Source organism: Rhinolophus ferrumequinum, chromosome 17 (genome assembly GCF_004115265.2).
Source record: "Rhinolophus ferrumequinum isolate MPI-CBG mRhiFer1 chromosome 17, mRhiFer1_v1.p, whole genome shotgun sequence".
NCBI classification, from domain to species: Eukaryota; Metazoa; Chordata; class Mammalia; order Chiroptera; family Rhinolophidae; genus Rhinolophus; species Rhinolophus ferrumequinum.
The window spans coordinates 40338654-40354813 of record NC_046300.1 but is presented as its reverse complement, the minus strand read 5'-3'; the positions used below and the strand labels follow the sequence as shown (position 1 = coordinate 40354813).

General features: G+C 33.8%; 1 protein-coding gene across 5 annotated transcripts in view; it reads left to right on the top strand.

Annotated features, from left to right (window-relative positions):
* TFDP2 (transcription factor Dp-2) overlaps positions 1–16160 on the top strand; it is a 149182-nt gene that overhangs the window by 24447 nt on the left and 108575 nt on the right. For 3 of the 5 annotated variants that reach the window (XM_033132368.1, XM_033132366.1, XM_033132367.1), the window contains exons 2-3: positions 4649–4753; positions 11044–11110. The exons of 1 other annotated variant lie outside the window; for it this stretch is intronic. In XM_033132368.1, the coding sequence (XP_032988259.1) occupies positions 4739–4753; positions 11044–11110 (82 nt within the window). In that variant the 5' untranslated portion in view covers positions 4649–4738. Of the gene's footprint in view, positions 1–4648; positions 4754–11043; positions 11111–16160 lie in introns of those variants that run through there. One more of the 5 variants, XM_033132373.1, reaches the window with a different exon arrangement.

Here is a 16160-nt window from a genome sequence, read left to right as displayed (position 1 = left end):
GAGCATGTATTTAAAATTAGTAATGTCTTCCTTTAAATATGCTGCCTTTGCTGAAATTTAATTTTTAGTAGCATCTTTTCCAGCAGTGTTAAAAAAGTCTGCAGACCCCGACTCAAGTGATGTCAGCTCTACATACTTATTCATAATTATTTTTGGTTTTTTCCTTGTATTTTGAATAATGTTGTACCATTTTAAAAGGCTTTGTGGCCAGAGCTGCTAAATTGTGATTGGAAAGGAAAAGGGCTTGCATTTCGAGACCATCTGTGGGAGTTACATTGTCTGAAACTGACAAGAGATCATGGCAGATGGTGGGGTCACAAAGACTGACTTTTTGAGCTTGACATAATGTGTTCATGAAGGTGGAAGAAGAAATCCGATTTATTTTTTTAACCACAGAAAACTTGGTGGCTGGAAGAAGTGTCCAATTGTTGAGTCTGGATAGAGCATAATGCATCAGTGCACATGACCAGTTTATTTTTGAGAATCGCAGTACTGCCAAAAATGGCAATTTCTTGAAACATTTGCTGACATGTTTATTTACTTTCTAGACTCTTGGCTTAAGTCATCATATATTGCAAATAACTTTTAGCTTAAAGACAATGTAAAAGAAAGGCAAAAACTTTAAAAATGCTTAGAAATGTATATATTTTTAAATTAAAAGGTTATAAGCTGTCAGTCAAAGCCAGTACAGCATACTTCTTCGTTTCTAATTGAATGAAGCCGAGTTCTCTGTCACAATCCCATTTCTTTTTGTAACATTTATCTTAATGTAATTTTTTGTAATTTAAGTTTACATTTGAAGGTTTATGTTTACTGGTTCTCTCATCTACTAGGACGTCTCCAGTGCCTTACACATAGGCGGTGTTCAGTGTTTGCTGGATGAATAAATGAATGAATGAAGTTATTGCCTGTTCCTGTTAATTTTAGGAGGGTTTTTCTTAACCACCATAAAACACTTTTTTCTTGTTTTAGGATTTATGCTGTGGTGTTTTTCACTTCTGTATGTGAATTACGTATTATTTATTTTGGAGGAAGAAACCTTAATTTGTCATAAATCAGTGCACTGCTTTATCCCCTAATACTGTTTGAGTGCTAACCTTGTGCTCAGCAGTATCTTAATAATTTTTCATGTCTTGACTCATTTAATTAAGTAGACATACTATTACTGTTTTGCAGATGAAGAAATTGAGGCACAGGTATGTTAAGGTAAATTTGCTTGAGAAACTCATGCACTTTGGCTTTCTTTCAAACATTTATCATTTTGGTAACATTTAGAGGTTCTGGTTTGTGCTAGCTCTGGCGAGATGATACAAAGGAAATATTAAACAAAATTATGTTTGGTTTTGTCAAGCTCATTGATGTGACTAGGCACTGTTTTTATTGGTACCCTATTGCTATGGTGTGCTGAAATAATAACACTCTGTTATGCCACTCAGTAGAGTAGCCCTTAGGAAAATAATGCCTTATTGAATACTGAATATAGTAATAAAGCAGATGCATGGAGACAAGCAGCTCGAGCCATTGTAACCCTACTCTGGACATGAAGAAATGGGGAGAAGGGAAAAAGGACATTTATTAGCCATATCTGGTAGCCCAGCCCAACAATGTCTGCATATATTTCATTGGCTAGAATTCCATTATATGGTCAGCCTCTCTGAGGGGGAGACTGAGAATGTAGTATTTTTCGTTGTGCACATTGCCACCTACAACTTCTCCTAAGGAAGAAGAGGAAAACGATACTGGGTAGGCAACAATGTCTGCTTTGAATAGACATCGCAGGTTTCTAACATTTAACAGGTATTTTGTTTGAAAAAGACTATTGTTTTTTCCTTATAACTACATTTCAGAAGGTAATCTGAAAAATCAGGTAATCATTAGGTAATCTGAAAAATATTTAAAATTGAATTTTTTGTGGTTAGGAGTATTCAGTGTTTATGTGGAGGGCATTTGGCACATTGACTTGGTCACTTCCATTGTGTGACTTGTCACTTCCATTGTATCTCATTTACTTCTAGTAGAATCCTGAAAATCTCAGTATACCTATTTTTCAGATGAGGACACTGAAACTCAAAGAGGTTAAGGCACTTGGTCAAGGTCACACAGCTAATAAATGTCAGAGCTGAGACAGCCTAAATTATAAAAAAAATCCGTGCACTTTCCACTTTGCTAACAATGCTGCTTTATTTATTAGAGGCGTACTTCAAGCTAGACACTTAGAAGTAGGTGTTATTTTGTTGTTTTTCTATTAGTTCTTGCTCTTTCTTTTCTTCTTCCTTTGAGCTCCCACTGATCTTTTTAAGTTGCTTAATGAATGAAAAGAAGTACAAATTGACCTCTAAGTACTATTTGAATTGCACATTACAGGTTTTATTACTTTCATTGTCATTCAGTTCTAAATATTTCAAATTTCCTTAATTCATGGGTTGTTTGAGGAATAATATTTTTTATTTTCTAAATATATGACTTTTAATGTTTTTTAAAAAATGCTGATTCCTAATTTAATCACGTTGTGATCAGAGGCCATAAGCTGTATAATATTGCTTCTTTGAATTGTTACTACTTCTTTGGTGATTTTATATGAGGACAAATTTTGTAAATATGATTTTTAAAGAGATGTTTCATATCTGTTAGGTACAGAAGTTTATGTAGATCTATTAGATCAAGCGTGGTTAAAATATTAACATTCAAAATGAAGTACTTATTTTAGCCTTAAATTCTTAGTTTTAATTTTCGTATGTCAGGTAGTTTGATGAATGGTATATCAGGAACTTGTGCTTTATTATTTATTTCATATTTATACTACTGAAGAGGAAATAACAGATAATTGATGAATGTAAAACAGTTAACTGTAGGAACTTGATTTTCATATTAGGTCATGATGGACCTTGTGAACAAATCTGCAGCTGCAGTGGGAAAGCGAAAATCAGAATTGTAGTTCAGGTCTTACTTGGATTTTTAAATTTGTTTTCTTTATCATTGAAAAAGCATAAACTCGGTGTTTTATTGAAAAGTAAAAACATCTCTTTTTTCCACAAACTTTTACTTGTGGATTCAAATTCTAGAATATAATACATTTTGGAGCCTCCATTTTTTTCAAGCCCCTATTTTTAATGGTCTTTTCTAATTGCGTTTTATTTTATCCTTCCCGTTGAATGTCCTATTAAAGTTTTAATTTTGAAATTCAATTTTAAGAGAAAAGTTGTAAAAATAGGGCAAAGAACTCCTAAATACCCATTACCCAGATTCACCAATTGTCAACATTTGGCACATATGCTTTATAATTCCCACTTTCTCTATGTATACAGATTATATATATATTTTTTCATCATTTGAAAGTAAGTTGTTGTCATCCTTTTCACTCCTAAATATTTTGGTGTATTTTTCCTAAGAACAAGGACACTTATTTAAAAAAACAAAGCAAAACAACGCAATTCTGTGATCAAAAGCAGGAAATGTAACAGTGAAACAATACTATTATCCAGTCTGTGGACTGTATTTTCTCCAGTCACCCCAATAATGGTCTTCATAGCATTTTTTTTTTTTTTTTTTTTTTGGTCCGGAGGCCAATCCAGGATCATGGGTTGAATTTAATTTTCATGTGACTTTAGTTTTTTTTTATCTGGAATGTTTCTGAGGCTTCTTTTTTTTCCCCATACCACTAACATTTTTGAAGAAATACTAACATTTTTGAAGAGTTCAAGCCATTATTTTATAGAATGTCCCTCAATTTAAATTTCTCTGATTATTTTGCTCATAATTAGAGTTAGATTATGCATTTTGGGTGAAAATACCTCTAAAGCAATACTGTTCTATCCATTCAGTGCATTTGAGGAGATGCAGATGTTGGTTTGTCCCATTGTTGGTGGTCCCTTGGTAGCTTTGATCATTTTGACTAAAATGATGTGTGTCAGGTTTCTTCACTGTAAAATTTGAAATACGTATTTTGTGAGGAGGTATTTCAAGACTATGTAAATATCATTTTTCTCACCGGCTCTCATCCACTAGTTTCAGCATCTGTGATTATTCTTGCCTAATCAGTTATATAAAACAACAAATTGTGAGTTTCAAACTGTATCATTTCTTTATATTTATTAGTTGGCATTATATTGCAAAGAGGAGCTGTCCCTTCTTCCTCATTATTTGTTTATATCAGTATGGGCTCCTGGAATATTATTTTATTCAACGGGTTTATAGTCTTATAATCTGTTACTATCAGTATATACTTTGGTGCTCAATTGTCCAATTGTAGGCCCTTTAAGCTGGCTCCTGTATACTTTTGATATGTCGCCATCATTTTTTGAGCCTTTCCTTACTTTAGGTGCAATAAAATGTTCTAGATTTATCTTGTACATTTCGTGCCCAGCCCTGGAATTTGCTGTTTCTCCTGGAAACCTTGGCAGTTCTTTCAATGGGTTGTCTAAAGCAACACAGTATAATATTTCAAAGCCCAGGCTCTATCATTTCTTAGCTGAGTTAACTAAGTTGATTTGGTCAAAATATTTAACCTCTCTAAACCCTCATTTTTATCTTTAAAATGGTGTATATTTTATAGTTTTGGTATGAGGATTACTATAGTAAGTATTACGTAAATGTTGCCTGTTATTATTATTATTACATTATTATTCCCTCTTTTTTCCTTTTTTAACAGGATGTTCTTTTAAAGAATTACTGAAGACAAAGTTTTTTTATTTTTGTTTTTTAATGGCTTTACAGAATTTTAAATCGAATATAATTTGACATGACGGCAAAAAATGTAAGTATTTGTACATTTTTAAATGTATTTTTAAAGTGGGTTGTACTTTTTCCTACAGATATTTTTTCACCATTACAATTAATTAAATTCAATTTGCTGGCATTAATTTATAATTGTTCTTGTTTATTCAAAGAATGGATAGTAAACTTTACTGCTATTGAATATAGTACTCATATGGGCATGGTAGCATTCTTATAAATTGCTGCCAATTTGCTCCTTCTCAACAGCTGCAAAATTGCTATTTCTATAAAGTTTCCCACCCTGCTCCTTTGTTGGGTACTGTAATAAATTTGTTTTAGTACTTGCTAGAGAGTTCCTTGGCCTTAATGAAAAAATTCACTATTTTCTTTGGCTTAGTTTTTTTCTTTTGGATTTACTCAGGGCAATGTGTGTACTCAGATGTTTGCTAGCCTCCATGACATTATTCCTAGGGGACATTAGACCTTGGATGTTTGGGAGAAGTTACTCAATTATTTCTTTTGTTGGAGACTATCATTTCTGAATCTACTTCCTTTCAAGTTACATTCTTATTGTTACTCTGTATTAGTGGATTTGTTTCCAGTTATGGTGAAGGATTATGCCAGAAAATAAACACTAAAACATAGAGGGAAATAACTTACTATAATTACTGTTTCCAGATTATTATGTTGGAATCTTTGATTACAGTTTACAGAAACAAGCTTAGAATACCTTAAACAAAAAGGGAATTTATTATAAAGATACAGGGATGTCTCAAGGAATTCAAGAGTAGGAATGTAGTGGGCTCTCAGAAAGATCTGGGTCCAGGAACTTGAAATCTACCAGGATTTGAGGCAGTATTTGGTTTCCATTTCTCATCTCTACTTGTCTCTGTGCATCTACTTCATTACTCTGTCTCTCTGCAAATCATCGTCCTCAGTTTTCCAGTCAGCATCTCGATCTACTCATACACGTTACAGAACTAGCCTGTTCAGGGAGGGAGGGAGGGAGAGAGGGAGGCAGCCTCACAGATTGTCTGCCTATGTCAGCTCCAATTTCAGACTGCTTGGGAAGGACCCCTGGCACTGCTCAAGTCTCATATCCACTAGTGGTTTGATTATTTGTGACCAGGAGAAGGAAGCATTATGTTGAGTAAAAAGGTCTCCCTGTGAGCCAGACAAATAGTTCTAAACACAACCCCGTATACATCTAAAGAATAGCATTTTTTTTTTATTTAAGAAAAAGAAACCCTTATTACTTAACTCTGTTTTCCTGTTATTAACCTTGCTTTTAACATGCATTAGTAGCTATAAGCAGATGTAGATTATGCTTCATTAACATTTAATTAATTTTGTTAGGATAAATTATCAGGCATAGTCTGCTTTAATCTAAGACTCTGTATACGTATTTGTTAAAGTGCTGTTTGGAGAAAAGAAGCAGCAAAATTTTAGTCTGTGTATTGGGAATTATCTTGTAGGATATTATTACCTTGATTTTTCTCTCCTTTAGAAAAAAAGGGGATGTAAAAGTTATCCTAAGCAACAAGATGGTTAACGTTAAAATAGCAACTATATTGTGGCTTGTATATTGTATCTGGAATCAAATGTAATCTTAGCCATAGATACAGTTTGCTATAATAAAAGTTGTTTCCTGATGGAAAAGTTGTTTCCAGAATTAACACTGGTTCAAATACTATTAAGTATTTGAACCAGTGTCAATTCTACTCCCATTATTTTGTCTGTATATTTGGAAGAAATCAAACAATGAGCAACATGTTTTTCCTTCTGCTATAGCAACCTCGGGGGAGAGAGACAAGTGATGAGCTGACCCTCTTCTGCTACTCTAGAGTTAGGAACCTGGAGAGATCCAGCCTCAGACTGCGCTGAAGCATGTGGGAAAGAATTAAAATAGGCCATCTGAAAATATCCGGCCAAGCTTGCTAGCCATTCTGCAGTAGATAAGAATGATTTTGTGACTTTTAATATGTTTTTTTCAAGATACTCACTAAAAGGATTATACCAGCTTACAATGCCATAATTAATTCATTCTCCTCTTTGCCTTCTCCTTTCTCCCACATATACTATATGTGCCCAGCACTGTTCTAGGATTCTGGGGCTTATCGTGTAGTGAGAGAAGACAATAAATAATTATATAATGTCAGGTAATGGTAACTGTTATGAAGAAAAATAAAACAGGGTAATAGGAGAGAGTGATGGGGATGAGGGAGCGCTCCTTCAACTATGTGCTCAGAAGAGAACTGTCTCAGGAAATGACATTTAGACAGAGCAGTGCTCTTGAGTCTCAATCCAAGAAGCAGCCAGCCACGGGTCTATCTGGGCAAAGAGCATTCCAGGTAGAGGCAGGAGAAAGTGTGGTTGTTCAAGGAACAGCAAGATGATTGGCTTTTTCTCTATTTCCATCCCTTGCTCCTATATAGTGGCATAACAGCTTACATTGGCCTTAGAATGTTTTATCTCAGAAGAGAAGGAAGTGTTCTTATTTAGCATTTATATTTCAGATTCCATGGAGAGGCTTTGATTGACCATGCTTGGCCCACATGCTTAGACAAACCTATGTGGAGAAGGTAGTAGGGTACCATAAATGGCCAGGTCTGGGTCAGGGTCTACTGCTGCCATGGCACAACTGAGGTGCTAAGACTAACAGCCCTACCATAACTACATGGATTGTGGGACGTATCATTTTATAAAAGGAAGTTCTGCAGAGCTGGCAATATATTCATCATGTCTGGGATAAAATTGTTATCAAATAGCATCTAGTATCCCATGATTCTCTTCCTAGATCCAAAATGCAGGTGTGTTCTAACCTAAGCTTACTCAGTATGCAATAAAGAATTTGAAAGTAAACTTGAGGTGCAGTTTTTTTGCTTTGTCAAAGCATCTTTGAAAAAATACATAAGCCATAATACTCATTACGGATGAAGAAAACAAACTAGCCTCGAGATTATCAGCAAAATTTTGCCTAAGAAGACATTTGGTATACACACAGGAAAAAAAAATATATATATATACACACACACACACACACACATATATGTGTATGTATGTATGTATATGTATACCAAATATATGCATTTACACATTTTTTAACAAAAATAAGATCATACCATTTGGTAACCTATTTAGCTTAATCTGAATGATGACTGTCTTTTCTTGTCTTGATATCTTTGCAGCATCATTTTAAATGGCTGTTTTGTGTTACCTATTTATTGTATGGACATTACACCAGTTTCCTAATATTGACAATTAAGCTATTTCCATTTTTTTTCTTTTTACATTTTTGGTTTATTTTTACTTATTGGATTGTTTCTGTGAGGCAAAATCTTATGAAATTACTGGCTCAAAGGGTGTGTGCTTTTGGGGGGCTTTTGATTCATGTTGCTAAATTGCATTTCAGAAAGATTGTACCAATTTGTGTATTCATCAGTGGTGTATGAGAATGCCATTTCCATATATATATATTTTAAATCTTTGCTAATCTGGCATGTGATTTATTACATTTCTCTGACTACTAATTAGGTCAAACCGGTATTCTGTTTATTGGTCATTTGCATTTCTCTTTTATGAGTTGTCTGTGTCATTGTCAAAGTGTTAAAAGCCATTGTCATTTGAATAACAGACCTGCTCACATAATTATTTAATTTGATCCAAGGAGCTCTGAGTTTGCTGCACATTTGTATTGTCACCCCCCTTTGGCAGTGACGGTTCCAAGATCACCTCACCTTGCTTGTGAGCTGAACTTGGAGCACAAATTGTCTCAGTCTGAATTTTGTTTCCTTTCAGTTATGTCAGTCGGGTATGTTAAATATCAATGAAATTATAATGGTGTTACTAGAGAATATAGTTTGATCTTTAAGAATTGGATTGGATAGTTTTTATTCAATAGACATTTAGTGACTGCTTATCGTATGTGCACCATGTTTGAACATCCTGATAGAAAACTTTTCTCAGGACCTTATTAGGTGAAAAATTTTACATAAAATGAGTTTTCTTTTTTCCCCTTGCTCTGTGAAACATTATTATTAAATTGTTTTTAAATCGTTAGAATAAGGAAAGAATAGCTGATGTTTTTAAATGCCTTTCCTAGCCAACTTTTTCTATTCTGAATCTACTTTTTTTTTGAATCTTTAAACTGTGAAGTGTTTATGAAAGCAGAAATTAATTCATTTTTAGGTTTCATTAAATAAATTTTCGTAGTATTTATGGAAGTTCTAAATACAAACACTTTCCCTCCATCTATGAGACCAAGATTAACATACCATATTGGTCTCATATGGTATGAGACCAATTTATCTTTTTAAAGTATAATTTGTTGGTTATTAAGGTGCAGGTGTACAGCTGCTTAAAAAGTTTCCAAATTCGTTTGCTGCTTCACTCTGCAGAAGTTGGACATTAAGAGCAGGTGTTTAAACATAACTGTAACCCAGTAACTGTGAACTCTCCACTGTGAAGATGTGGTTTTAGTTGAGGTTTTTGCCGTTATCTTTGTATAATAACAAAAAGGTATAAACTGATGCTTTTGAAGTTATTATAATAAATGTACTACACGGTCACATTGTATTAAGCATGGAATATATTAAAGACTGTCTTTGCCTTCTTTACTTTCTTTTTACACTAGAACATCAACAGAAGTTTCGTGTTTCTCTTCTTTTTATAGCAGAAGAGTTTAAAAAATGGAGGCATATTAGTGATGCCACAGTAAACTCTTGGCATTTACAGATTAAACACTTAACATTAATATTTGGGAACAACTCTGGAGATCCATGCAGTGGCAATTTGTTGGAAAGGCTTTACTTTGCTTCTAACAGAATATTTGTAAGAAGCTAGACAGAATTAAGTATCTACACCATTATCTCTGTAGAATTAAGAAGCTATGTTTTAGATGTCTTTATCTCAGCTGCTGTCATAAAAATTTAATATTAGATGCTAAAGATAGGTTTGCATTTGATGCTAACCTATTACTTTTCCATAATGTAAATGATATGTAGAAATATTTCTGGTAACATAGCTCTTGACAAAAAAAACCAGCTATTAGCAGAGCATTTGAATGAACAAATAATGAAATAATTAGCTCTTACATTATGCAATTGTAAAGTATCAAGTTAGTGCATATGTAGAATATATATGAATATATATATGTAGAATATATATATGTAGAATATATATGTTAAAGCAGTAAGTTTACCAACATAAGACAAGTGTACAGTTATAAAATTATAAAGCTTTGCATGCTTTAAAATCCTTTCAGTGTAGCAGTACTTTGCAAAGATATTTTGACTACCAAATTAGCAATGTGTCAAGATTACAAATCTACATGGATTAATGCAATAATATAATAGTAATAGTAGAATCATTGATTAGATGCTTGCTTTGTGTCAAGTTTTTAAAAATGGAGAGGTTTTTTTTTCCTCCTGACTTTACGATAAATTTTAAAAACTGTTTGATGATACTACCATATTCAGCTCTGATTCCAGGTAGTCCAGTGGGCAGCACATTAAATGAAATAAAGTGTCTAAATGTGCATTTATAAGCACACTTGCTATAGGTAGTCCCTCAAGTATCATACTAATAATAATGAATGTTAACACATGCCAAGCACGTGCTGTATGCTTTACATGAATTATTAGGTTGGTGCAAAAGTAATTGCTGTTTAAAAGATTAAAAACAATTGCAAAAACCGCAATTACTTTGCACCAACCTATATCTTACTTAATGTTTCTAACTACCTGAATTGGTGCGTACTTCTAGCACTCTCCAATTTACAGATGAGGAGTGTGAGGTATAGAGAGCTTGCTTATATGACTCGACTACGGACACACACAGAGTAGTCTTGATGAGCCAGAGTATGAATCTGAGCAGTGGGACTTGAGCCAGTGGAGCTCACCTCTGCATTGTGGTATTAATGGTCTTTATTTGATCCATTACATGTCATAATGTTGAAAAGCATTATAGGCAGTGATTTTAAATAGTAAAAGTTAAGGGCAGCAGTGAGGGTGAAATTTTGGTATAGCTATTGGCAACTTCATGGCAGCTACATAACTTTTTTAAAAAACAGTAAAATGCGTAGACCTAAGTTCTGCTCATAAGTAACATTTTATTAATTTTTGTAATCTGGACAATTCATATTTTCCCATGTCAAGCAATATGGCAACATTTTCTTTTTAATCCTACTCCTATAGTTGATACAATTAATACATTTTTGTGTGGCTGTATTAATATTTGATATGGACCTCTGGTGGAAGATATAAAATAGGTTATTAAATGATCATTAATACTTAAGATCTTCTTTTTAACTTTTAAAACTATTTTATTCAGGTTGGTTTGAGTTCCACAAATGCAGAACTAAGAGGATTTATAGATCAGAATCTCAGTCCAACAAAAGGTAAGGACAGTTGAATAAAAATTTTCTACATTGAGCTAGTTTTATTGCATTTGTTTTAAAACATAATACTTTATGTATAATAATACTTATATACTATTACCGTGTTGTGTTATCATACACCAAATAACTTGTATCATATGAAAGTCAACTACCTATGAGAGATGGAGAAGAGTGTGTGTATGCGTGTGTGACTTTTCTCTCTTTCCTAAGAGGTCTCTTAAGACCATACTTGAACAATGATCCTATTATAATTGAAACGAAGCCATTTTCTTCTTGATTTTCTTGTTTGAGAGCTCTACTTCCTAGTGCTTAACTTGTAAAGCACTACAATAGAATTAATGAATGTATTAGAATTCCTGTGTCTAATATTTGGTTTACTGGGGGAATGCTTCTACCAGAAATCTGACCCACCAGTGCAGGAACATATGCAGGACACAGGTAGTGTCTTTCAATGTGTATCTTTTAGTATATAGAGATAACAGTATCCTTTAGTATATATAGATAACACGCTGAATATTTATGGTTGAAGTCTGAGAGTTATGGAATGATGTCTGAGATTGGCTTCAAAATAATCCGCTGGGGGAAGTAGAGTAAAATGAGTAAAATTATAGATAAAACAAAATTGTCTATGAGTTGATTAATTGTTTAAGTGATAGTTATATGAGCTTTCATTATTCCTTTCTCTCTTCCTTTGTATGTGTTTGAAATTTTCCATAATAAAAGGTAGGAGCAAAATGTATGCCATTACAGTACCAATAGCTATGGGAGAAACATCAGCTACCTCAAAGGGTTTATGTCTAAGATGAGCTATATACTCTGGAGAGAAGACTAGAGAAATTTGTATTTCACTATACAAATGCCTGATTTAATAATAATAATGGTCTATAGAATTATTGAGAGTTTAAACATGTATTTTGAGGCAATTCAAGAGATACTTCAAGTCTTGATGCTTCTCAATTTTTTATTTAATGTGGTAAAATACACATAACATAAAATTTACTACTTTAACTATTTTTATGTGTACAGTTCAGTGGTATTAAGTACATTCATATTGTACAACCATCACCACCATCCATCTCTATAACTCTTTGTATCTTGCAAAACTAAGACTCTATACCCATTAGATAATTAACTCTCCATTCTCTCCTCCCCCCAGGCCCTGGCAACCACCATTCTACCTTCAGTCTTTATCATTTTGATTACTCTAGGTATCTCATATACTGTGGAATCATACAGTGTTTGTCTTTTTGTGACTGGCTTTTTTACTTAGCTAATGACCTCAAGGTTCATCCATGTTGTAGCATGTGTCAGAATTTCCTTCCTTTTCAAGGTTGAATACTATTCCATTGGTATGTATATATAGTAATCCCACCTTATTCGTGGTGTGGTTTCAGTTACCCATGGTCAATCATGGTCCAAAAATATTAAGTGGAAAATTCCAGAAATGAACAATTCGTAAGTTTTAAGTTGCGTGCTGTTCTGAGTAACATGATGAAATTTCACTCTGTCCCACGTAGGATGTGAATCATCCCTTTGTCCAGTGTGTCCACACTGTAGATTCCCTGTCTTTTAGTTACTTCGTAGTAGCTGTCTTGCTTATGAGGTTGACTGTTGGTATCAACTGTCAGTATCACAGTGCTTGTGTTCAAATAATCCCTTTTTAAACTTAATAATGGCCCCAAAGCACACGAGTAATGATGCTGGCAATCCAGATATACCAAAGAAGCCTAAAAGTACTTCCTTTAAGTGAAAAGGTGTGTATGAATTGGAAAACACATAGTATATACAGGGTTTGGTACAATCCATGCTTTCGCATCCACTAGGGGGTCTTGGAATATAGTCTCCTTGGGATAAGGAGGGGCTCCTATACCACATTTTGCTTATCCATTCATCTGTTGATAGACACATGGGTTGCTTTTATGTTTTAGCGATTGTGAATAATGCTGCTGTGAACATGGGAGTACAGATATCTCCTCAAGACGCTGCTTTTTATTGTTTTGAGTATATGCCTAGAAGCGGAATTGCTGGGTCATATGGTAACTCTATTTCTAATTTTTTGAGGAATTACCATTCTGATTTTTGCAGCAGCCATACCATTTTACATTCCCACCAACGGTACATGAGGGTTCCAGTTTCTCTACATCCTCACCAATACTTGTTATTTTCTGTTCTTTAATTTTTTTAATAGTCCTCATCTTAATGGGTGCGAGGTGGTGTCTCATTGTAGTTTTGATTTGCATTTCCCTAATGATTAGCGATGTATGTGTTGGTCAGTTGTTTATCTTCTTTGGAGAAATGTTTACTGAAGTCCGGAATATTTTTTTTCATATTGTGGCATAAATAGAAAGTGATAACATGTATCAGATGCACTAGGGCTAAACAAAGGACTCCACTTAAGTTCAGGGGAAAGCTAGCCAGGAGCTCCAACTGCCCAGGGCTCTCTTGGCTGTTCCAAAGGCTGACGAGAGAGATCGGTATCTTAGTAACCTCTAGCCTATTCACAACACAAAGTTGGGATTCTCTGCTCTAATAAAATGTAATATTCAGGTCAGGAGAAGTTGCTGGGAACCAAAAGCTGGGTAGATAATGGAGAACTGTGATATTGAGTAGTGGGGCAGAGATAATAATGGAGTGATGTAATGATCTTGAAAATAAGAAGGGAGACGATTCCAAGTTATGAAGGGGAAGGGTGACATAGAAAGAAAAGCCTTCAAAAGATAGAAGACAAAGGAAAAAAATAAGGGTTTAGGTTAGGGAGGTTGTCTTTGATGGTAGACTAGGTATCTGAAGAGTAAGAAATATAGTCATAAAGATCAGCCATGAATATCAATATATATTATTAATAATAAGGCCAGTAAAGTTAGGTATAGAATAAAAACCTCAGTTTGTTTAATTTTATGGAACAAATGGAGAAGACTGAGGCAGAGAATCATTTAACAGGCACACACACACACACACACACAAAAAAAAAAAACCCTAGAGAAATCAGGTTTAGAAACAGCTATTTATTTAAAAAGAAAAATGTTGCCCTTTGAGCTGTTGACTGTTGGCTGCAGAAAGAACGCCAGATTAAGTAAACCAACAGGATTTGGAAAAGAGGTTTCTTTTAATTATTTTTTCAATAGGTGAAATTCATTTAATATTTATTGCAGGCCCAAGATGAGAATTGTATTGGAAGTAAGATGTAGAAAGGTATTTTATTTAATCGAAATGATGTAGCAATATAGAAAATTTTGAAAATTAGAAAAAATAATTCTACCACCTAACATAACTTTTTCTTCTTTATTATTTTTCATTCATTATTCATATATTTGTTTTATAATTACAAAGCTAGTATACATATAATTTTCTCCTCTGCTTTTTTGACTAAAAGCAAAAAACACTTTCCTTATTTTGACGATCTTCATAAATACCATTCTTAGAGCTTCATACTATTTCATTGTGTTTATGAATCATAATTTATGAAACATTTCCCATTTTCTTGTTGCTGGATATTTGTCTTTTTTGTTGTTTGTTTTATAGATATGACATGTGTATATTTATACCATCATATATATGTGCACACATGCATAGACTCATATATATACCTATTTATATCAAGTAGATGTTGGGATCACGATGAATATTTTTAGTCAGCTAAGTTTTTGTTTCTTTTATTTTCTTAAGATAAATACTCAGAAGTACAGTTACTGGGTCGTTCCCCTGCCTAAAACCTTTTCAACTACTTCCTATTTAAATTTGAATAAAGTTTGAAACTCCTTACCTACCGAATCCTACATTATGTCCCTACATATATCTTTCTTCTTATTACTGCCACTCTTATTTGTACCCACTATGTTTCAGCCACACTGAAATTCCTTTTGGGAAAACATTTGGCGATATCTGTGAGGAAATTTGAAAATGTTCATTTCCTTTGGTCGTGCAATGAAGCTTTTAAGAGTCTGCATTAGGGAAATGATTTTAAATATAAGAAGATAAACCATGCTTTTTAATCAGGTTTTTAGCATTTGACTGTGATGTGCCTAGATCTGGTTTTCTTTGTATTTATTGTCCTTGGGGTTCACTGAACTTCTAAAGTTATGTCTTTCACCAAGTTTAAGAAAGTTTTGACTATTATATCTGCTGTTTTTTTCCCCTACCTCTTGTTTTGCTTGTATGTTAGATCTTTTGATATTGCTCAGCGAGTCTTTAGGTTTGGTTCATTTTTCCCCCCACCTTTTTCCTCTGTGTTCTTCAAACTAGAAATTTTTGATTAATCTCTCTTCAAGTTGACTTGCTTTTTTTCATTTATCATTCTGCTGTTTATTCTAGCTAAAGAATTTTTCATTTCAGATATTGAATTTTTCAGTTTTAGAATTTCCACTTGGTTTTATTTCTCTACCGAGAATTTCTTTTTGTTCATTATGAAAGTATTTTTCTTTACATTCTAAGTGTAGTTATAATAGCTGCTTTATAAAATCCTTCTCTGTTGGTTTCAACATCTGGGTCATCTCAGACTCAAATTCATTGATTGCCTTTTCCCTCGAGAATGGGTCCTGTTTCCCTATTTCTTCATATGGCAAATAATTTCAGATATATCCTGCACATTGTGTAAAGACTCTGGATGTTTTATATTTGCCCAAAGAGTGTTGTTCTTTTTGTTTAAGTAGACACTTAACTTCATTGGACTCTGACTGCAAACTCTATCTTTCCTGTGGTGGAGTAGCAACTCAAATCTTAATTTAGTTAAAAAAATTTTTTATCCTTATCTGGGATGCTGAAAGTCTGCCACATCATGTGTGTTTCGGGAGTCAGTCAAAGATCCAGACAGTTTATACAAAATTTGGGATTTCCCTTGTCTGCATCTCTCCTTCTTCCAATTTCGTCCCTTTTCAGTTTGTTCTAAACTCTTGTCATCTAGTTCTTTAAGCCAGTAAGAGTGTGGTGGTGGTGTTTTTTTCTGTGGGAGTGTTAGCACCCTGCATAGCACACACTGGTGCCTTCCTTCTAGCTAAAAGCCATAGAAAATGGAAAAGTCACATGGCTAATCCAGTGTGACTCTGTTGGTCCC